The 21,849-nt window shown below is 39.3% G+C and overlaps 2 protein-coding genes across 2 annotated transcripts; one reads left to right on the forward strand and one right to left on the reverse strand.

Moving 5' to 3' along the window:
* Positions 1–1,595: 1,595 nt before the first annotated feature.
* Positions 1,596–15,741, reverse strand: LOC111578488 (nuclear cap-binding protein subunit 1). The gene is made up of 23 exons (XM_023285334.3): positions 15,556–15,741; positions 14,112–14,200; positions 13,793–13,893; positions 13,552–13,708; positions 13,343–13,450; positions 12,754–12,875; positions 12,514–12,583; positions 11,881–12,096; positions 11,269–11,366; positions 11,115–11,178; positions 10,905–11,015; positions 8,770–8,834; positions 8,609–8,671; positions 8,432–8,506; positions 8,079–8,182; positions 7,742–7,864; positions 7,280–7,382; positions 6,390–6,483; positions 5,801–5,904; positions 5,500–5,617; positions 4,855–4,995; positions 3,283–3,396; positions 1,596–2,204 (listed from the first exon to the last, which is right to left on the reverse strand). The coding sequence occupies exons 1-23, from the start codon at positions 15,587–15,589 to the stop codon at positions 2,091–2,093; spliced, it is 2,388 nt and encodes a 795-aa protein (XP_023141102.1). The 5' UTR covers positions 15,590–15,741; the 3' UTR covers positions 1,596–2,090.
* Positions 15,742–16,242: 501 nt separating this feature from the next.
* LOC111578486 (thiosulfate sulfurtransferase/rhodanese-like domain-containing protein 2) lies at positions 16,243–21,656 on the forward strand. Its single transcript, XM_023285330.3, has 9 exons — positions 16,243–16,642; positions 17,863–18,152; positions 18,307–18,415; positions 18,565–18,684; positions 18,833–18,938; positions 19,183–19,298; positions 20,307–20,465; positions 20,649–20,787; positions 20,915–21,656. The coding sequence occupies exons 1-9, from the start codon at positions 16,514–16,516 to the stop codon at positions 21,133–21,135; spliced, it is 1,389 nt and encodes a 462-aa protein (XP_023141098.1). The 5' UTR covers positions 16,243–16,513; the 3' UTR covers positions 21,136–21,656.
* The last annotated feature ends 193 nt before the right edge of the window (positions 21,657–21,849 follow it).

Consider the following 21,849-nt stretch of genomic DNA (forward strand, 5'->3'; position numbering starts at 1 on the left):
CGAGATGTCTTCCCCTTTGGACTGCATGAACTCTTTGATTTCGACCAACAGTGACAAAAAACGCTGCAAAACTGTTCCCCTGCTGATCCATGGGGTTTCTGTGTGTAGTAACAGGTCACCATGTTCAGCTAACAGCTCCTCCAGCAGCACCTTCAATGTCCTGGTTGTTTGGCTTTGGAGCCATTTATGATCTTCACGACAGGAGTCATCACATGATCAAATCCGGCCACTTTTGTACATACATATGTCCTGCTGGTGAATGATGCAGTGGTAATGTAGGAATGCTGGGAAGTCTGGATCACCTCTGCATCGTACAATGAAGCCTGCATGGCGACCCGTCATGGAGGAGCCCCGTCTGTCGTCAGTAAAACAAGCCTTTCTGATGGTACATTTTTCTCCACGAAGAAACTTTTCGCCGCGTAGCAGATGTCAAAGCTGCCTTTAAGTCCCGGGTTTTCCTGTCCGTAGTGCGCATCCAGTCTATGTGCGCTAGCAGGTGGCTAGTTAGCATGGAAGCTTGGTAGCGGCTAAAGTAACGTCTCTCCACATTGTGCCGCTTTGCCGTCGCAATAGTCGCCCCGCAAATAGGACACGTACATTTATCTTTCACTGTTGTGAAAAAGAACTCTTCCTCTCAGTCATCGTGAAAACAGTGTTTTCTCTTTCACTTCTCTGTCATGTTTTGGGGGTAAAAACCACAACTTGCTTCCCAAAGTGTCTGCGCCCGGACGCTTCAGCAAAGAGTGACGTGGTGGTTGGACATGCGCAGTGAACTTTGACCCGGACAAGGTCAAAGTTCATTTACACCGAAGACATTTTGTTTTAAAAAATATATATAATAAATATTGTAATTTAAAATCTGCATTATTGTAAGTATTTTTGATTTAAAAAGAACAGCAACTATAATTTTTTATAAGGAATTTCATGGTGACTAGTGTTATTTTTAGAACACAGGCAACTCACATGGTCTCTGCAGGCAACCAGGCGCCCGCGGGCACCGTGTTGGCTACCCCTGGTCTAGATGATTCAAAACCTCTTATTGTTTTAAGCTGTGTAGAAAAAAAGAAGGGCCTACACAAAATTACACAGGTGGTGTACGATGTGGAGCCACTTTTTACAGTATTTTCAACACCTGTGAGCACTTAAAGCATTTATATATATATAAATTTTGCTTAAATTAAGAAATTTAACTGTTCATGTTGCAGTTTTTAGAGAACTTCTTTGTTTTGTGGCTCTTATCCAGGTTGTTTCCTCCTGACCAGGTCCTTGCTGTTTTGTATCTACTCCCACATGTACGTCATCTTAGATAAAAGCGCCTGCTGGATGTAATTGTACAATTATATCGGCTATTAAAAACACACTGATGAAATAAATGAGTTTGACATTTTATGCTTAACTTCTACTAAATACAGCTCAAGAATGTCATGCTCCAAATACAAATATTTCATCATTTCTGGCTGCTGATCAGACTAAAGGTTACTAAAGTTAAACTGAAGAGCATCTAGTATCATTCTGGATGTTCGGTCAGTATCTTCAGAATTTTTCCTTGATTCTGGGCCAAGAAGACGCAACGATGACACAAGAGAGCAGGCGGATAAAGATTCTGGAGAGTTTTAATTACTTCCCAATTCCACATAAAACAAATATAAAAAAGTAGAGCGCTCTCTGGATTCAGAATTGTTCCGAGTTGACCTGAAATCTCCTCTCCTATGGACATCTCTCCGGCTCCGTCTGCACTCAGACAGTTCATACAGTTTTTAAAAGACCCATTCATAAGAATACGAGCAGGAGGTAAAAATTTAATGAAAACAAAACAAACAACAATTTAAAAAAAAAAAAAAAAAAAAAAAAAAAACACCACTAATTAATGACAGGATTTGTCAAACAGATTTGTTTGAATTCCTACTTTGAGAGACGTCCTTAGTTACGGCTGCACATAACTGACCTGAATGGCACCAAACACAAAACGGGGAATTAAAAAAAAACAAACTGTAAAGAGGAGATTCTTGATGCAAGAGCTGGTAGTTTCTAATGTGTCGGTTTATCACAGCGGGTACTGCGTGAACACGTTTGGTCCCCATGCGTCGGTCTCACAGCTGCAGGGCACAGAACTGCTGGTAGACGGCCAGGATGTGGTGGTCGAGCTCGGCCGTGAACAGCAGGTTCTCCAGGGTTCCCATGTACTGCTGGATGGTCACATGGTGCTGCAGGACCCGGGGAGACGCCGTGTCAGCGACAGGAGATGGAATTTAACAGCGTGTGTTCAGCAGTGTCAGATGTGAGACAAAAGATCAGCCTAGAGCCCAGTTTGTGATCCGACACCTGTTTTCTATCCTGTGGATTTTTACACTTTAAAGATGGAGCTGCTGTGATTGTTCAAGGTAGGCTGTGTTTATGTTTTATTATTGTTTTTAATACTTTAGTACATTAATATCCAGGTTTTTGACACTTTTTGAAACAGATTAACACTTTTGTGTGATATTTCTAGATTATTGACACTTCTCTGTGTTATTTTTTTTGCATTATTGCTACTTTTGTGTGTTATTTTCCAGATTATTGATACTTTTGGGTGATATTTTCTAGATTGTTGATACTTTTGTGTGTTATTTTCTACATTATGGACACTTTTGTGTGTTATTTTCTAGATTATTGACACTTTTGTGTGTTATTGTCTGGATTATTGACACTTTTGTGTGTTATTTTCCAGATTATTGATACTTCTGTGTGTTGTTTTCTAGATTACTACAACTGCAGTACACTTCTCGGCATAGGAATGCCTTGTTATTTATGAAATATGACTTTTTCTATTGTTTGTTCTTTATCGGGCACCCAGATACCTCAGCTGGCTAAATGGGCGAACCACAAACAGAAGCTATAGTCCCTGATGCATGGGTTATGGTTTGTCAAGCTTTAAAACAGCACCAGTCTGCTCTTTATTTTATGGTGCCCTGATTTCCTGACGGTTTTATGGAATAATACCTAGGAATAAATGTTTAATGTATTTTTGATTTTTCTTTTTCAAATTACTTGGACCAATTAACTGATGATCAAATTAATTAATTATTATGATGCTTGTCCTTCCCATCCCGTCTTGTCTGATTTTTACAGCTACAATTTCTGCTTCTGTTTGTCTTTGATCAGCTGTATTATAAATGAGGCCTCTACTTGAGTGTAGCTCTGAGTTTAAATGAAGTTGAGTGCTCTAATTCGCCCTAAATGTATAAAGTCCATGTTATTTTAAGAGCATGAAGGTCTGATCTGGTGTTTTGCCTCATTTCTTACCATGAGGAAGATCTGCTGCAGCCGCTCGATGCAGTTTTTGTACCAGGGAGTGCTGATGTCGACGCTGCCCGTTTCACAGCGGACCAGATGCTCCGTCAACAGCATGATGAAGCGCTGAGGAGGAAACAACTTTTGTTAAACACATACACATGGTTGTTAAAGCTGCTCTAAACAGGGATCTGAATATTGGATGAAGGCAGCAGCAAAATTTGAGTTTTATTTTGTTAGCATTGTGGAGTAAGGCTTTAATAGAAGGATTTGTTTGTTCTTTTATCACGTCATAAATCAGAAAATACTGTCAACAGCTGGAGAAAAATCTATTTTCCACGTTCTTAGGAATCAAATGTTCCAAAAATCAGGGTGTTGATCATATCTGAACAAACTCCTCTGCAAAAACCTTCAGAACATAGAGAGGAATAAAATTGAAAGGCTTGGTGCATGCAAGTTCTGCTTTAAGTGGAGACTTTTGGCTCAGAGTAGATGGAAAAACTCCCTTTAAGAAAATAACATTTAAAGAAGAAACTCTATATTTCTGACTGGAAATCACTATGTACTATCAAATATGTAAACAAATAGATACCATCATGTTGATATCAGTTGATTCTTTATATTAAGACCCTCTTTTTGATGAGAGTTTTGTAAAATTCCATGTTAAAATATGCAAATGAATGAATAATGTTCTCTCATTAAATATGCAGTAACTTCCACAGCTGTCCAACACACAAAGTGCACTAAAATAAAACCTAAAATTGAACCAATTTGAAATGTTATGGAATCAAAATGTCTCTAAATTGTTGTTGAATGTAGAAACTGAATCACCAACATTTAACTAAATTAGAGAAGGAAGCGGGACAGAAAGGATCCTGCTCAGATTTAAACCCTGCAGGTGTTAACCCTCATGTCGTCCTGCAGGTCAAATTGACCCGTTTTAAAGTTTGAAAATGTGGGGAAAAAATATATTTTCACAGTGAAACTTCTGATGTCCACATTTTTTAACATTTTTGGGAAATCTCTGAACATTTTTTGGTGGAAAACAAGAAATGTTAAAAAATGTTTCTGTAGAACATTCACAAAAAAAAAATATCAACCAAAATCCAGCGAATTTCGCTGGATTTTGGTTGATTTTTATGTGAATGGTCTTAAAGAAAATATTAGAAGTTTTACTGATATATATGTAATCACTTTAGATATTTTTAGTATTTTTTTTGGAAGATTTTTACTCATTTTTTGAAAATGTTTACAAGAATTTTCTTGCCAAATTTGGGGGATGTTTTATAAAATAAAACTTTTAAGGGAAACTTTTAAGGAATTATTGGAATTTTCTTCCTGAAGGTTTTGCAAATTTTCAGAAATTTGGGGAATTTTGCTGAATTTTTGGATTTTTTTCAGACAAGGAAACAATATTTTTTGGTGCCCGTAAATGAAGACAACAGGAGGGTTAATGTGTCTTCACCAGTGATGACTAACTCCAGCTGAACCGACTCGTTGGTTGTTTTTGTCACATTATCAAAGCCTTAAACTGCTGGCCACTATGCCGACTGCCTGCGTCATTTATCAGTAAATCACTGATACCTGGAAGATGACGAGGAAGAGGTTTTTCTGTTCGCTCTGAGCAGACTCCACCTTCTCCTGCAGCCTCTCGATCTGCTCCTCCAGCTGACCCTCCTCGTCCTCGCTGTTCTTGTCCATCTCCTCATCGTCGCCGCTGTCCCTCTGTTACAACAAAACACAAGCACAGACAATATAACTACAATAATCTAATGTTTAAACAAGTGCTTCAAGCAGGGGTGTCAAACATGCGGCCCGCAGGCCCACAGGTCTTGTTTCTGTTGTTTTTGTCTTTTTTAAAGTAAAATACTGTAATGTTCAGTTCCAGATACCTGCAACTAAATGTTTTGTTCCTTTGTAGACACACTGTGATCTGGAAGTTATAATGTGTAAATGGTAAACGGAGGCATAATGTTGTAGAAACTGAATGTTCATTAAATGTTAACATTTTCAGAATGTACTTTTTTGCACTAAAACAAAGGAAAAATTTGGAGTTGTCACTATTCATAGGTTATTATGCTGTGGTTTTACTGGGCCGCATCACTTGAGATCAAATTGGGCTGAATGTGGCCTCTGAACTAAAATGAGTTTGACAACCCTTTAAGAATGTTTTTTTTTTTTTTTTTTTTTTTTTTAAATCTATGTCAAAATGACGACAAACAAAGATACCCTCTTGTGTTGCTGCTTCTCCAGCTTGTCTTTGGCCTCCTCCAGCTCCTTCTGAATCTTCTGGACATGTTTGTTCATCTTTCGGATGGTGGAGTGCAGGATCTCCCAGATGAACAGTCTGGATGAAGAGAGAGTCTTTAAGTTTAAACAGGCAGGAAGAAGGAAAACACTCTGGACACTACACATAAGCTCAGATCATCTATATGTCCCAAGATGGAAATTAGTTTTAACTGCAACACTTAACAGCATAAAACCTAAATATCTGCATGTGTTTTTACTAAAACTGCTGCTGATGTCCTACCTGGTGAACTCGTGAGCCATGTCCTGAGAGAAGAGCCAGTTGGCGACAGCAGCACAGTCCACAACCTGTGTCCGGATCATTTTATCCACCAACACTGCGATCATCTGTGACGCAGCAAAGACGCATGTTTCATTAACCAAACTTTCAACTCTGTTATTCCACATGTACACTACCGTTCAAAAGTTTGGAGTCACTTAGAATTGTCTTTATTTTTGAAAGTATCTTTTTTAATGAAGATAACATTAATCAGAAATCCACTCTAGACATTGTTAATGTGGTAAATGATTATTCTAGCTGGAAACAGATGATTTTTAATGGAATATCTCCATAGAGGTACAGAGGAACATTTCCAGCAACCATCACTCCTGTGTTCTAATGCTACATTGTGTTAGCTAATGGTGTTGAAAGGCTGATTGATGATTAGAAAACCCTTGTGCAGTTATGTTAGCACATGAATTAAAGTGTGAGTTTTCATGGAAAAAGTAAAATTGCCAGGGTGACCCCAAACTTTTGAACAGTAGTGTATATTTACTTGTGAAGATCCACACTGGGACACTGTTGGCTTGTTTTTTTTTTTTGTTTTTTTTACCTGTGGGTGGTTCCTCCACACTTCATACACCACTTTGAGGATGTGCAGTTTCCCCTCATCGCTGTCTGTCAGGGTCTTCAGGATCTCATGGAACCTGCAAGCATCAGATGAAGGTGAGTCCATCAGGTCTGGATTCATTCATTCAAGTATTCATGGATTCATTTGTATATCTCTATAGCTTATATTTTAGCTCTTAATAAACCACTTTTTAAAACAGTTTCCCTCCTTTTATGTCAGTCTCTTAGGTTTTACACTGAGCTACAAGGCATTTTACTTCACAGATGGTGAGAAAAGAACCATTTTTATGTTTTGGCAACAGAAACTGTGATATTTATTCACTAAGATGTTTCGTGTTTGTTGATGATTAACAGTAAAATAATACAAGCTGTACTTGCAAACTGTGGATTTATTGTTTATAGTTAACTGTCATATTGTTATTAAATCACAGCCATGCATGACAAGCCTTTTAACATTTAATAGCAGGACTGGGTTAATGGTTTGCACTTCTTTAGCGTCTTTTAACTTAAGCTAACTTTACCTATTCACACATTAATAGCGGTAGAGCTGCCATGAAGCTGCTCACCTGCCAGTTTATTCTGTTGGGAGCAGCCTGTGGAAGTTTGAACTGGGTAATGAGCTGGAAAATTAAACTTTATGCACAAACAGAAGGCCTGTGGACATTAGAAAAACCTGTCAATCACTGTACTGCCACTACACTGTCATGTTTTACATGAATACAAACCTCTTCTTCCTCCATTTATAAACCCTTTTCTTTTCTTAGAGGATACATTTGACACAATTTCCCTTATTCACATGTAAATGTGTCTTACGCCAACTACCTTTTAGTCTTTTAGTCGGTGAAAAATACACGATGACAGTGGTGAACTTACTTGCCGAGGGCACTGAAGGAGTGGCTGAAAGATTTGGCTGCCAGATGGAGCAGAGTCTGCAGGAAGACTTCGATCTTCAGAGGGTTGAAGCTCTCACCCTCATCTGGGTGGACAGAAAAAGAAAAAAGAGCAAGAGTAGCTATTTAATCCAACGGTATAAAGTGATGTTTGGGTAGATTTCAAGAAAACGCTGTTGATAAGAGCAAAATGCCAAATCGGTCTCATTAAATTGTGTTAAATTTGAGGGGTTTTTCGCTAAACTGACAAAACCTGTAAGAGAGAAGCGCGCACAACTTAACACAAAACTGTTTTCAATAATGATCGTTTAACTAATTAGTAACTCTTTGTGGGAAACAAAGTGACAGTTAAGAAATACGGCAGCAACATTTACAAAAACAGTAACAAGTCACACTGTACTTTGAACAAGTGATCATTTTCAGCTACATAAAAATGGAAACGAACCGTCATCATCTTCCTGGTTGGGGTTGGGGACCTCTTTGAGGATAGTGAGGATTTCTTCGTTGGATGCTCGATTCTTGATGGCGTTTCCGACGGTGACAGTGACTGCGTAACCCGGTAACGAAGCTGTGAGGCAGCAGAGTTTTTGTAAGATGTTAATCACAATAAGATCCGTCTCAACCACTTGATGCTGATTAAATAAGTTCCCTGAACAGTATTTTGGCTCAAAATGTAAATTACGACACTGCGACTGTGCTGCTTTTAGCAAAAAATGTTTAAAACAAGTCTTCTATAAAAATGTTAAGAATAAAAACAGTAAAAAAATGGGAGGCGTTCTTACAGGCGCTCTCATCTTCATATTTGTAAATGAAGAGGGGTTCAGCAGGGATGAGGGCTGAGAAAGTTGGAGGGACGATGTCCACTATCCTCTGATGGTACGAAAGTCTGCAAGTAAAGGAGGACAACAGACAGTTTGAGGCTAAGAGACATTTTAAAAAGGAACAAAGAGACTTTTTTTTAACCCTTTAAAGGGCACTCATTGAAATACTTTGATTTCTACAAATAATAAAATGTTTATATTAAGGTCATACAGTTTTCCTGAAAACCCTCATCTCGAAGTACACCTCTTAAACTCCTGCTAAAAGACAGTAAAACTTTTCTAGACTTAAAGAAACATGAGCAGTGCTTCCATACCTCATAGACTTCTCCAGAACCTCTTTGACAAACTTGGGCTTGGGCTTCTCCAGATCCACGGTCAAGCAGTCGGACCTTTACACAGGAAACATGTTTGAGAAAACATACATTTCTCCTGATCTGAAACATCACATAGTTCCAATAAACAATCTCTGCGCTCATCAAACTGTCTCTCACCAGTCGTCCCAGCTCCATCGAAACTGGAAGTTGCTCAAATGATGAGAAAACCAGTTGATTAGTCTGTAAAGCATAGGAAATGGAGGGTGACGGGATTACGGATACATTACAGACAGAAAACGATGTAAACACGAAGGTAAACATGCAGTAATATTACCTACCTATCTATGCAGGTGGTGTTCATGGTGTCCAGTCTCATGTAAAGCATCTCTGTGGCTTGAGCCAACTAACAGGCAGGTGTTAAAGAAAAGGCTCCATTACAGTAGAGAAGTTTTGTTCCGTTTCTTGTTGAGCTCAGCTAAAAAGAGACCAATTATACTGAATCTGACATCTTTATATAACCAATTACGTTGTTACTAAACACTCTGTGTGGATATACAGTAGGTCCTCGGTTCACGACGTCCTCGACCTATGGCGTTTCGTGGTTACGTCGCCATCTCCCATAAATTTATTAAGAAAGTCTTATTCCATCATTCAAACGTAAGGCATTTGCGACATTAAAATAAATTTCTGCGCAGGAACTAGTTGGTGAGTGGAGGACAAATATGTCTTCACACGGTGCTATACGAGGAAGACGGCTTCGTTTACATTTGCCGGTTGTACGCCACAAATGTATGCAAGTTCCGACTTACAGCATAAACCAAGTTACTTTCAGAATTCTGCGGTAAGTCGAGGACCACCTGTAACTGTATTGTACTTTGCTTTAAATGACTATCAAGACAATAGAAACGGTTTCTGAATTATTTCTTCGTGTGTTTTTTGCCGATTTTTAAATAGCATTAATGGAAAGACATCAGGAAAAGAGAAAGAGACGGATGCAGCTGGATTCAAACAAGAGACAGTTGGTCTCATGTTCAACATATCAACCCAACATCCACATAGGTGACCCATGATAAAGGCTAGGGCTGAACAACAAAACAAAAATGACATAAGAAAACTCTAGTGGGAATTGTCTATATTTCCATTTCCTTCTTCCTGAAACAAATCGAAAAATGATGAGACGTCTTGCTGTGGTCTGTTTTCTTACATTTGGAGAATACAATTTAAAGGCTTCATTTAAGATGGGATATTGCTCACGTTTTAAAATAAATATTTCAATACATTGTTGAGCTGCCCTCCTGTCACCCGTTGTCCACTCAAGTAGTGGAGGGCTGGTTTGAAGTCGGTGCCTAATCTCAAACTTCTTCTTTGCATCTCGTTAGCCACAGAACCGACTCCCGACCTGCAGAAACGGTTTCCACAGGGACACTATCCATTTTCTGGTTTGCAAAGCAGAATTATATACATCAGGTGCTGGGGCCAGGATTACAGTGAGCAACAGAACCAACACTGAGGATGTGTTTAGTGAGGCAGTGTGTGCAGTGTCCTCATGCTGTATTTTTGCAGCAGTTTGAAGCAGTTCACTCTAAAGTCCTTAAAAACAGATTCTATTTACACTACCTCATTTTTTGCACACATGCCTATTTATCTGTTTACCACCTCTAAACACTTGCGTATATTGTTACTCCATCAAGGAACGACGGAGTGATGTGACAACCGGCGTTAGTTTGTCTGTCTTTCCGTCTGTTAGCAACATTACTCAAAAATAGACAAACGGATTTGGATGAAATTTCCATGGAAGGTCAGAAATGACACAAGGATCAACTGATTCGATTTTGGCAGTGAAGCAGCTTATAGTCTGGATCCATGGATTTGTTAAAGATTTCTGTATCATTGCAAGATAGCAGCACGGCGTCACTGTAACTATGACAACAAGTGAACACTACGTCAGCTGCCTGTGAGGAGCAATTGATTAAATTGTGGGGCTGTTTCCGAGCCCCAACAACTCCCGCCACCCACTACATATTTAGGTCACGCGATTCGGTATCCGTACATGAAGTACCCATGCATAACACACGCCTGTGCTCACTGCAAGGTCATTTTGTTTGTGGGGACATCTACATTCTATGTTGCCGTGATTTCTGCCACTAATTTTTTCAAGATTTCAGCCGTCAGAAATGATACAACGACTGAGCATCCTTGGTGGAGCACTGCGCTCTCTGAGTGCTGTTTTTTTTATATTGCTTTGTAATTTCCCTTGTTTTATTTATTCATTTCTACTGCTTACAACCAGGACTCGAGTATTAATTTCGTGCCACCTCATATAAATATATGTGCTGGCATTACAAAAAAGAACCTTGAATCTTTAAATTCTGAAGAAAACCAAACCCTCAGATACTTCGAGGAGCAGTGGAAAACATTTGCACTAAAGGGTATTGTTGACATGAATGCCAGCGAGGCAAAGAATCAAGGATACAACTTGGGGCAACGATCCGGGCTGCAGTTTACAGAGTTCAATAAGCAGCGTTGTGTACATGACGTCAATGTGGGGCGGCGAGGGCAGCTGGAAAAGTTCTCCAAAGATCACCTGAAAGAAAAAAAAAAAACCAACACAATTGTCTGTATAAAAATAACTCTGACTTTTTGATGTGAATCATACGAAACGCAAACAAAAATAGATACACACCTCCACAATGTGATAGTTGAGTGGGATCTTGTTTTTCCCTGGGTAGCTGAGTAACTGGGCAGCACTGAGAGGTAGAAAAGGAAAACAACAAATTTAGGTATCTGAGTGATAGTTCAGGTGGCTTTCCAAAAGGGAAACTGTGACCACTACTCACCATGTTTTCCTTTCTTTCCAGTGAGTTTTGATGATACAGTGCAGGTTTTCTTCTATGACAAATCTCTCCACAGAATGGCTGCCAGGCATAACGGGTCCCTTAGGAGAAAAAAACATGTTCAACTTGTCAATAACCAAAAGAGCTGCAACTAACATGTTATTTCCACTGTCGATTAATCTAAAAGTGAATCAGTGTTTCTCCAAGCCAAAGACAACATGTTCAAATGTCCAGTTTTCTGAAAAACCCCAAGATATTCAGTTTGCTGTCATGGAGGAGGAAAAAAACTGCAAATATTTTAATTGAAGACTCTGGAATTGGAGAATTTCAACTTTTTTTCTTGAAAAATTAACCAAATAACTGATTATCAGAACAGCTGGCAAGAATTCAATAGCTGACAACTAAAAGATTCGTTAATTGTTGCAGCTCTAATAACAAGGAGAGCTTTGGTCACTATAGTACTTTGCATAATGCTTTTGTGTTAATGTAAATTTGGAGATTTATGTAGGTAATCATTGTTTTTAATAACATTACACATTCATCTCCTTTTCTACAGAGACTCAAAACACATTCTGATTAATTCCTACAAAGTCTCACAAAAATACAGCGACAAACCTCCGGGGCATCGGTGTAGTCAAACATGCGGAAGATGACCCGTGGCATGGGGTACTGGGCGTCCGGCATGTGTCCCGGCGGGGTGAAGGGGGGCAGGTTGTGCTGCAGAGCCTCGCACAGCACGCTGTCGAAGGCGATGTAGGGACGAAGGATGTGACGCTCCTGCCAGCGGTCTTTCTTCAGCTTCTGAATCTGAGCCCAAAGGCAGTCCAGGTACTGCATGACGGACAGGAAGAGGAGACAGAGAAGGTAGAATCATAACACCATACCTCCACCTGGATCAGCGTCAAAAGTGATCTGTTTACTAAGAAAAAACTAGCTAAAAGGAGCAACATTATTTCTGTGTTCACACTAAAAGCTGCTGTAAACATGAGCTCAATAACAGGGACCATGACTGTCTTATTTATTCTACTCTCCAATTTGCTGCTGCTGAAGTTATGGCTGATCAGAAATCCATTATAAATAAAGATCAACAACCAACACCTCCAGACAACAGCCAAGATGATTGTGATTAGTTTAAAGAAATACAAATAAAGCAGAGTGATAATGAAGCACTGTCAAACTGTTAGGTACTATCAAGAGTTTTCTGATCACCCCTCTTAATGTCTCAATCAATACTGCCAGGACTCTCACCTCCTCTTGTGGGTGGGGCTTCTCTGCCGTCCACACCTGCAGCATGGGGACGTGAGTCTTTACTCTCCTCCTGAAAAATGCAGACAATACTGAGTTTAGAGACATGAATTGGAGCAAAGATTGGTCTGATAATGAGAATGTGAGCTCAAAAGAGCAAACGCCAGACTGAACAGTACAGTGAGGACACAACGACAGAAGTAAAGAAATGAAGACCGAGCAGAAACAAGGCAGGGGTCTTACTTGAGGTAGCCTTCGATTTGGCTGAGGAGCCGGTCCATTTCAACATCCTTCTTCTCGTAAAGCTCCTTACCGACCCAGGGCAGACAGGACAGGACAACATACACAAACCAGTCCGACCGAACCTGCGGGAGCAAATGAGACCAGTTACAACACCTCAGCATGAAGCAGGGAAGCAGTCAGGAGCTGCTGAAGGTCATGACGTTCCCATAATCATCATATTTCAGGATTTTCACTAAAATGTAAAGGTAGATCGTGTGGAAAGCTGATGATTTTAAAGCATGTATGCTTTTTGCATCAGGGTAAATTCTGAATATTGACAACCATGATGAAGAATATTCACTTACTTCTTTTATAACAACAAAATTGAGAGTAAAGACAAACAAACTAATAAATTAGAATACGTTTTCCATCAGGTAATTACACATAAAACATAACAAAAAAATATACAAATAGACACATGAACTCATTACCGTTTTTATCTAAGTTCCAATTCAACTACCGGCATGTACAATGCATCAGTTTGGTTTACACATCCCTTACTTTCGTTAGCATACAAAACATTACTACTCCACATTAAACGTCTGCCTACCTGTGGCACATCTTCCTCCTGAGTAACACTGATAAAGTTTTCAAACATGGCCACCATAGAGGGAGCAGCGATCACATGGCAGTTGACCAAGTCAGACAGAAAACGCACCTAAAAAAAAATACAGAAATCTGTTAAAAAAATATATATATATACACCCAAGTGTAATTTAAAACCCACATATATGACATGACTATAAATAATTAGCATACCAAGTAAACAGCTTCATTGTACAAGTTGTTTTTGAGGGTCTCTTTAAGTTGCCTGATCATGGCCTCCACAAACTCGCCCCCAAAGTTGTAGTTCCTGGCGTTGAGGAGGCCAACCAAGGTTGTATAGACGGTCAGCTTCTCAGGCAGGAGGCGGGCACTGTCAACAAGAAACAAATTCAGTAAGAGATGACAGTCAAATGGCGACATATTAATCAAACGGTGAGAACTTCTGTGAACATACACAGCACATAAGATGCGCAGGATTTTGTTTTTGTAGTTTGGGAGGTCGGCCTCTAAAACGCCTGCGAGGCCCTCCAAGTTGCTCTCGAGGGACGACGTACTCTGGAAGGAAACGAGAAGCAGTTTAGTAGTTATCATTAGCAATTAGCTAGCAATTTAATAAGCACTTTACTGTAAAGAGAGCAAAGACTTTTTTTCTTTTGCTTGTTTTTTGGTGAGTCAAAGTGTATTTTACTGTAGCAAACACTTACAAAAGATCTGGTCTTTTCTTTTCTTATTCTAAAAACATCAAATTGTCCCTCCTTCAACAGTCCCCTCACCTTTTCCCCTACACGACATATCAGCGACTCCAGACGATCTTCAATCTCAATAGGCTCCGATGTCCTTCTCCTTTTATGGGGTTGCCCTCCTGAAAAAGAGAGAAAAAAAGAACATAAGTCCATCTGAAAGAATATCAAGGGTCACCACTATGTGAAAATCCAGGCTGAAACAGAATATATATATATAGATCTGATGCGTGAAACACAGACATTAAAAAGATTCACAAAATTTACAGACGAAAATTTGTTATATTGTAATAAAAACATCCGGTCAGCCTATAAAGAGCTAGATAACCTTTGGTAATCGCATCAGAGTTAACACCAGAGTACAATACTGAATAATTTCCTCAGTCTTCCTTCTGTCAGTGTAGTGATGTTGCCACCACTGCACAGATAACGAATACTGAAACAATTCATAAGACACTGAGGCAGCAGTCTGACAATTATTTTCTGATTCACAGGGGAACTACTGTTGATAAGGAGACAAGGTGAGGTTATCAATCAACAGCGGCTTAAATACACGTCCAGCAGTTGAGGAGCAAAACTACCATTCATTTCAGGTTGCGATTCTGACATTTTGATGAGTATCAGTCCAATAATCACACTTTTAGCTCTGTTTTTAGTCTCCACCAATTCCTAACAGCTTAAAGCTTTTCTGTTTGTCAGTTAGTCTCTAACGATGTCTGTTGTTTGTTGCTGAGCAGACAGTGGGCAATTGGTTTTGTATAGAGAGTTCCAACAAAAAAATATGATCTTATAGAGTGAACCAAAAAAAAAAAAAAAAAAAACAGGGCAGGATAACTAAATAATGAGTTCATGCTCTTAGGTATCTTAGCTGCTATTAGGTTCCATCACTCAAAGACAGCCGAGTATTGTGACTGCTCACAAGATAGGAAAAGACCATGAAGTAATTTTTAAGTGTCAGGTGCTGGTGGTCAAAGCATCGTCAAAAAGTACACGGAGTTCCACGTTGGAAAATCTCAGAGGTTGTGACATGAAGCCAAAAGTGACCCCTGCACTGGTTAGGATGGTCAAGGCCAAGAGGACTCCAAGGATCAATACTAAGAGCCCCCTGATGAATCAGAGCACTTCTGAAAAGTAACATCCCAAACAGACACTGAACTGTTTGGTAATCAGCAGCACAGCAATGATAGCCGCCCACAGTGTTACTTACCGACGCTGATGAACTCACACTAGCTAATCCAGCAGCTAACGGTAAAAGCCAACCGGGTAATTCTACCGCAGCTAACACAGCTTACTCAGTCTTATCCCTCCAAGCAGCCACAGTGTGAATCATTATCAGTGGATATTAACTGTTTCGTATTTTGTGGATGGGGTTACAATATAGCAACCAGCATGCACCATAAACACGCTAACGTTAGCTCACCCCCGCTAGCTAGCCTAACCTCTGAATTACTCATGCAGCCAACGTCCACCGACTCACCGTCGTTCTCGTCGCTGTGCCGTCTCCTGGACATCTTTCACTCCGCTTGTTTCGCTATAATATGCAAGACAACCCGATTACTATGCGAATATGAAATAAAACAATAAGTCGGCTACGCAAGCGTCTTCAGTCTGTACCATTCAGCAAGACCGCCGCTGCAGGAAAATAACAGCGGTCTGATTCAAGTGAAGCACATCCGGATTAGCCAGGGATCAACCGGATGGTGCACCGACTTTTTCCTCCGACGATCTCTGCTGCTGGGTTTCTCCATAGATATGTATTGAAGATTCATATCTTATTCATTCATTCATTCATTCATATCTTATTCATATCTATGGCGCTGGCAATGAGATTACCGTTAATTTTCACATGAAGCCTCGTTATTCGTTGATTACATTGACATTTTACAGACTATTTTTGATTCTCAAGGTAATACAGGTGTGTGCGTGTACCTGTACCTGTATCACCGTATTATACTGATGTTTTTTTTATTTTTTTTACCAGTCTGATGGCGACCAAATGCCCCCAAATTTTGTTCAAATATCCATCAACGAGTGTATTACTAATGGCAATAAAGTGGCTATTCTCCTCTCTATTCTAAATATCAGACCTTGTGATTCACCCTCCACACCAGCTAGCAGCGCTGTTGCACCAATTCGTCGTTCGCCAGTCGCTAATTACACCTCGAAGAAGAAGAACATAAGCGGCAGAAACAGCAGCAGAAGACGACGTCCATCCACACTATGGGTTTGTCTGCTGCACGCCTGGTGATATTCAGATATGTAACCATAAGCTTTGTAACGTGTTTCTTAACAAGTTTAGGAGTTTATTTTTATTATTAGCTGTTATTTGAACTATATCTGATGAAATGAGTGCTTAAACGGCGAAGCGCTAAATGTTAGCTAAAGCTGTTTACCAGCCAACTAAGTGAAGAACGTTTTAAAAGCTGTTAAACACGATGGCAGCGGATGAAACAACAACAGAGTTCATGAACTGGGAGGTGGATGTTTCATCGTGTGACGGATTGAAACAGGAGAGACAGTTGTCTGCCTCTCAGAGGAGATACTACAGCTTCTGCAGGAGGAAGGTGAGCAGCAGTTTGCTTATGCTGGGAAGACCGCCATGTAGCAGTATATGAGAACTGACATATATTACTTTATATTATGCTTTTTTGACAAATGAAACAGTTGCTGAAGTTCTGCTTTTTTACTGTGACAAAGCAATAAGATAATTAAAATTTAACACACAAGACACAAGTCAAGCCACCAGTACTTATTAGCACATTTAAAACAGCAGATATTGAGTCAGGGTGTTTTCCAAGAGAGAAATAAGATTAGCATTATGAATTTAAGTTTCAATATTAAGGTTAAGACCCTACAGTGATAGTTATTATGTGTTAAGTTCCTACAAAATTATACATAATACAAATTTACAATGTTCTTTTAAATATTAGCGTTAAGACCCTTCAAAATAATGGAAAATTTACCGTAATTTTAAAAATAAGATTAAAACTCCAAAGTATTCTTTTCAATAACAGTTTACCAGAATAATTTAAACACTGAGGTTAAGACTCTACAGTATTAGTGATGTGAATTTACCAGTTATTTGAATACTCTGATTAAAACCCGACAAAATTACATATAAATTTACCTGACTATTCTGAATATTAGGGTTAAGACCCTATAGTATTATTTATTATGTGAATATACCTGTGTAATTTCAATGTTATGCTCAAAACCCTGCGAAGATAGGTAAACTACAAAATTACTTTGTTGCTTTAAATATTAAGGCTAAGGTCCTTTAAAATTGTACAAAATACAAATTTACCGTGGCAATTTAAATATTAGGGCTAATACCCTTGAAATAGAGAATTTACTGGATTATTTTAAAAATTAAGATTAAAACTCCACAGTATTCCATAAAATAGCAGTTTACTAAAGTAATTTTTATATTATGGCTAAAACCCTACAAAGTTATATGAAATACAGATTTACCTGACTGTTTTAAATATTAAGGTTAGGACCCCACAGTGATATTTATTATGTGAATATACCTGTGTAATTTTAATGTTATGGTCAAAACCCTGCATAGGTATGTGAAATACAAATTTGCCTTGGTCATTTAAATATTAGGGTTGAGAACCTACAAAATGACCTAAAATGTATCTGACTAATTAAAAAAAAAAAAAAAAAGTTTAAAAGCCCACAATATTCTTGCTAATAACAGTTTACCTGAGTAATTTGAATATTGAGGTTAAGAACCTACAGTAGGCCACATTAAAAGTGCTTTACGTTTTTTCATCTTCAGTCATTTGCTGCCTTTGTGGCGTCTAAGACGGACAGCAGTCAGGAGGACGGAGTCACATCTTGGTGCTGCTGCAGCCAGACCTTCAACGAACACTCTGCCATTCACAAACACGTGGCCAGAACTCATAATGCTGAACTACAGCAGCTCACACAGGCCACGTACGAGCGTTTGTTAATGCAACTGGAAGAAGCGCCCGAAACACAGCAGCCAAATAAGCACCAGACCGAAGCAGTAGACATTTCTGCCTGGATACCTGACGTCAGCCACATTTCAGAGGAGCAACTTAAAAAGTACAAAGCTTTGATTTGCCCCCATGGGTACAGCTGTCATGTCTTTGTAATGTTAAACTCAGCATGAAATTGCATTAACATGGTTGATTTGTAGAATATTTATGAGCTCAGTTAATTTCTGAATGCTTTTCTCTGTCTGCTTGTTTTCTGTTAGCGGTCCAGGCAAGGTTCTCCTCTACTACCGCTACTGTGAAGTAGAAGATCCCCATGCCATCTGTGCCTGGCAGAAAGCTTTGTGTGAGAAGCTCCATTTAACCGGCAAGGTTAATGACGTCTCCTATCCGATCTCCAAGTAGGAGACTCCAGGACATTTACATTAGGAACAGAAAAATATTTTTATTTTAGAAATTTAACAAGAAAGGAACATGCAATTATATGGAACTGTCCCATTAAAAAATACTGTCTTCTTTAGGTGAGGGTGGCAACAGAAGGCATCAATGGAACAGTTGGAGGCACCAATGTGGCTGCTGACATTTACATTAATGCAATGCATTCACATCCTGTTTTTAAGATGGATAAAGAAGATTTTAAGGTGAGAATCTGTTCAAGAAAACTCATGTTGTAGGAGAGTAGCGTCATAATATACATACGTAATATTTTGTTCTAATTATTGGCATACCATGAATTTATAAAGCTGTTTGCATATTGATGGAACTTTTTGTCCATCTGTGTTTGTTCAGACCAGTGATGGCGGAGCAGAGTGTTTCACAGACTTGAAGGTCGGAGTCTATAAGGAAATCGTCCCAATGGGAGTGGATCCTGATGTTATTTCCTACCAGCTGGCGGGTGCTGTTTGCTTGTAACCAATAGTGTTGTAATTCTGCTGCTGCTACCACTGATTCTATTAATAATGTAAATTATACCTATAGTTATTTTACACATTTCTTAGCAAACATGCCAAGTGGCTGCACGCCTAGCTATGTATTTATGTGTTAAGTTTCTGTCAGTGATGTTGTAACTGACTTGAAACTTTTGTGTGGATTGTTAACATTTTCATTTTTCAGTTTCATGTGTGTGTCGTGTCTCTCAGGAGTTCATCTGGAGCCTGAGGAGTTTCATAAAGAAGTTGAAGCTCTTTTGGCTAAAGGGGATTTGTGCAGCGACACCATCCTGTTGGACTGCCGCAATTTTTACGAGAGTAAAATTGTAAGTAGGAAATTCTTTAAATAACCATTCAGATTCTGCAGGTCAGTTCAGTAGTACAGCGTCACCACATCTGCCATAAAGAATTATGAAGGATAATGTTGTAACAGGTGACTGGAATACAAAGTTATTTTAATTGGAACTGAAAACAGCCCATCAGCAAATGGAAAAAACTTGAGATGAATGTAGTTTACTAAAACAGGAGCCTGTTTCAATTTAACAAGCGTCGTCCGTGATGTGGAACTCTGACGTAGTATGTTCAGCTGTACCTGACCTCCACTAGATGACATGTCCCTCATCAACCGTCCTGCTGCTGCAAATATTCACTAGTGCACCAAATGTGTATTAATCTGCAGCTAAAACATTCCTGTATCTTTTGAGTAATTATTGCAAAAATAATGTGAAAGTTTATATGCATGACTGATTTTTAAAGATTAGCGGTTTCAGAATAGGCTCAAGGTTACTGCAGACAACTCAACGGAAGTATTTAAACAGGCTTTAACATTGTCAGTTTTGGGCTTTTTGTGTAATTTTTTGACAGTAAGAAAAATATAGAACATGGCTGGTCTTATTGTTTGCAAAAATTTTGTGATATTTATCATGTTAGCTTGCCAGGTGTTGCCAGGTGGAACTTGTTTTAGTCAGATAATAACTGTCAGTCTGTTATATTGTTTTCCTGTCGAATGTGTGTTTTGTATGGCTGCTACCTTGGCCAGGTCTCCCTTGTAAAAGAGATTTCTAATCTCAGTGGGACTTTCTGGTTAAATAAATAAATCACACAGTACACATTGAACTTGCTTTCAAAAAGTTATATCACTAATCAAAATGTGATATCTCAGAAAAATCACAATTCGATTTTTTCCCCAAATAGTTTGGTCCCAATAAACGATCGTATTGAAGTGGATGTTGGTTAGTTCAATGGTATTTTGTAGTGAATTGTTCTTTCAAAATGCATTAAAGCAAAGTACAAAGACTGCTTGACTAAATTTTTGCAATTTTAATTTTCTCCAGGGGCAGTTCACTCGATGTCTGGCCCCAAACATCCGGAAGTTCAGCTATTTCCCCGACTATGTCGACCAGAACCTGGAACTGTTCAGAGACAAGAAGGTCCTGATGTACTGCACAGGAGGGATCCGCTGTGAGCGCGGCTCCGCCTACCTCCGCTCCAAAGTAAGCTGATTGATTTGGGGTGGATTTTGCTGCAGCCTCTCATGGAACTGGCTCATCTCACTTACATACCTGCTGGCTGCTGATTCTCCACAATGGGAGCAGTTCAGTCATAGTTTTTAAATTGCTGATGTGCAGCCTGCTCTATCACTTCATGTTAACACTGATCTCCTGCTTTACACGTAGGACGTGTGTAAAGAGGTTTACCAGCTGAAAGGTGGAATTCACAAGTACCTGGAGCGTTTCCCGGAGGGTTTCTATCGAGGGAAACTTTTTGTGTTTGATGAACGCTACGCCATCTCCTCCAACAATGATGTCATCTCAGGTTGGTGTGAACAGAGCCTCTTATCAGCACATTAAATTACACAAAGAATTTGCTAACAGCATCAGAAAACACCAGTAAACGCACATTTTCTAGCATTAGTTTTGATTAATTCAGGGTGTCTGTTCAGGCTGCAGGTACTGCGGCTGTCCGTGGGACCTGTATGAGCTGTGTTCCACCCGGTTCTGCTGCCAGCTGGTTCTGTCCTGCCCCAGCTGCAGACAGGACGGACACACCGCCTGCTGCCCCACCTGCCAGACCAAAGGACAGGCTCAGGGTGAGGCGACCAAGCATCACAAAGAGGAGTGTGAATGCACCGACGGACGTCCCAGAATCCCTCAGGATGTGTAGCAACACAACGATTGGACTTTAGTGCCTGAAAAATGTGGACTCACTATTAATGATCAATTCAAAGCGTGTTTTAAAGTTCAGATGTTTTTTATGTGGGTGCTGGGAATAAGTATATTCGAAGTAAGCCTTGAAGACAGATTCATCCATGAAGTTGATATTAACTAATGAAACCTTTTAATCGTCTTTTATTGAATAAGTATGAGGGTAAATTTTATTATGTGAATATTGTGAACATTTGTAATGAAAGCTGAATTTCAGCTTATTTGTTTACACATGGAAATTTGTTTTCTTTTCAAATCACAGCGCTGAGCTGTGATAAATGTTTAGAGGATTACTGATGTGTTTCATTTGTTTCCACTGGTACTGGTAAAAAATAATGACAGTAATTCATAGTGCACTTTGTAGAACTACAAATATGCAAAACGTGCGTCATGCACTACTGACTGTATGTTTTCCAAACCTTGCAAACCCTGGCTGATAAAGGTTACTGCAACTGCAGGTGTTCCCTAAGCAAACCACAAGCAGCAAAACATCTGTGTTCCTTACTTTGGTTAAAACTCATTTGTGGAAGAACTTCCTTGTGCATGTGAAAATGATAATGTGTGTGAGTGAACGCATGCAAAAACAGGCCAAAGGTGTGCAACTAAGTATAAAATTAGCAATACTCGTTGAAGCAAGACTATTTAAGATGAAGATTTGATGTTCACCCCGAGA

Source organism: Amphiprion ocellaris, chromosome 13, assembly GCF_022539595.1.
Source record: "Amphiprion ocellaris isolate individual 3 ecotype Okinawa chromosome 13, ASM2253959v1, whole genome shotgun sequence".
Classification (NCBI taxonomy): Eukaryota; Metazoa; Chordata; class Actinopteri; family Pomacentridae; genus Amphiprion; species Amphiprion ocellaris.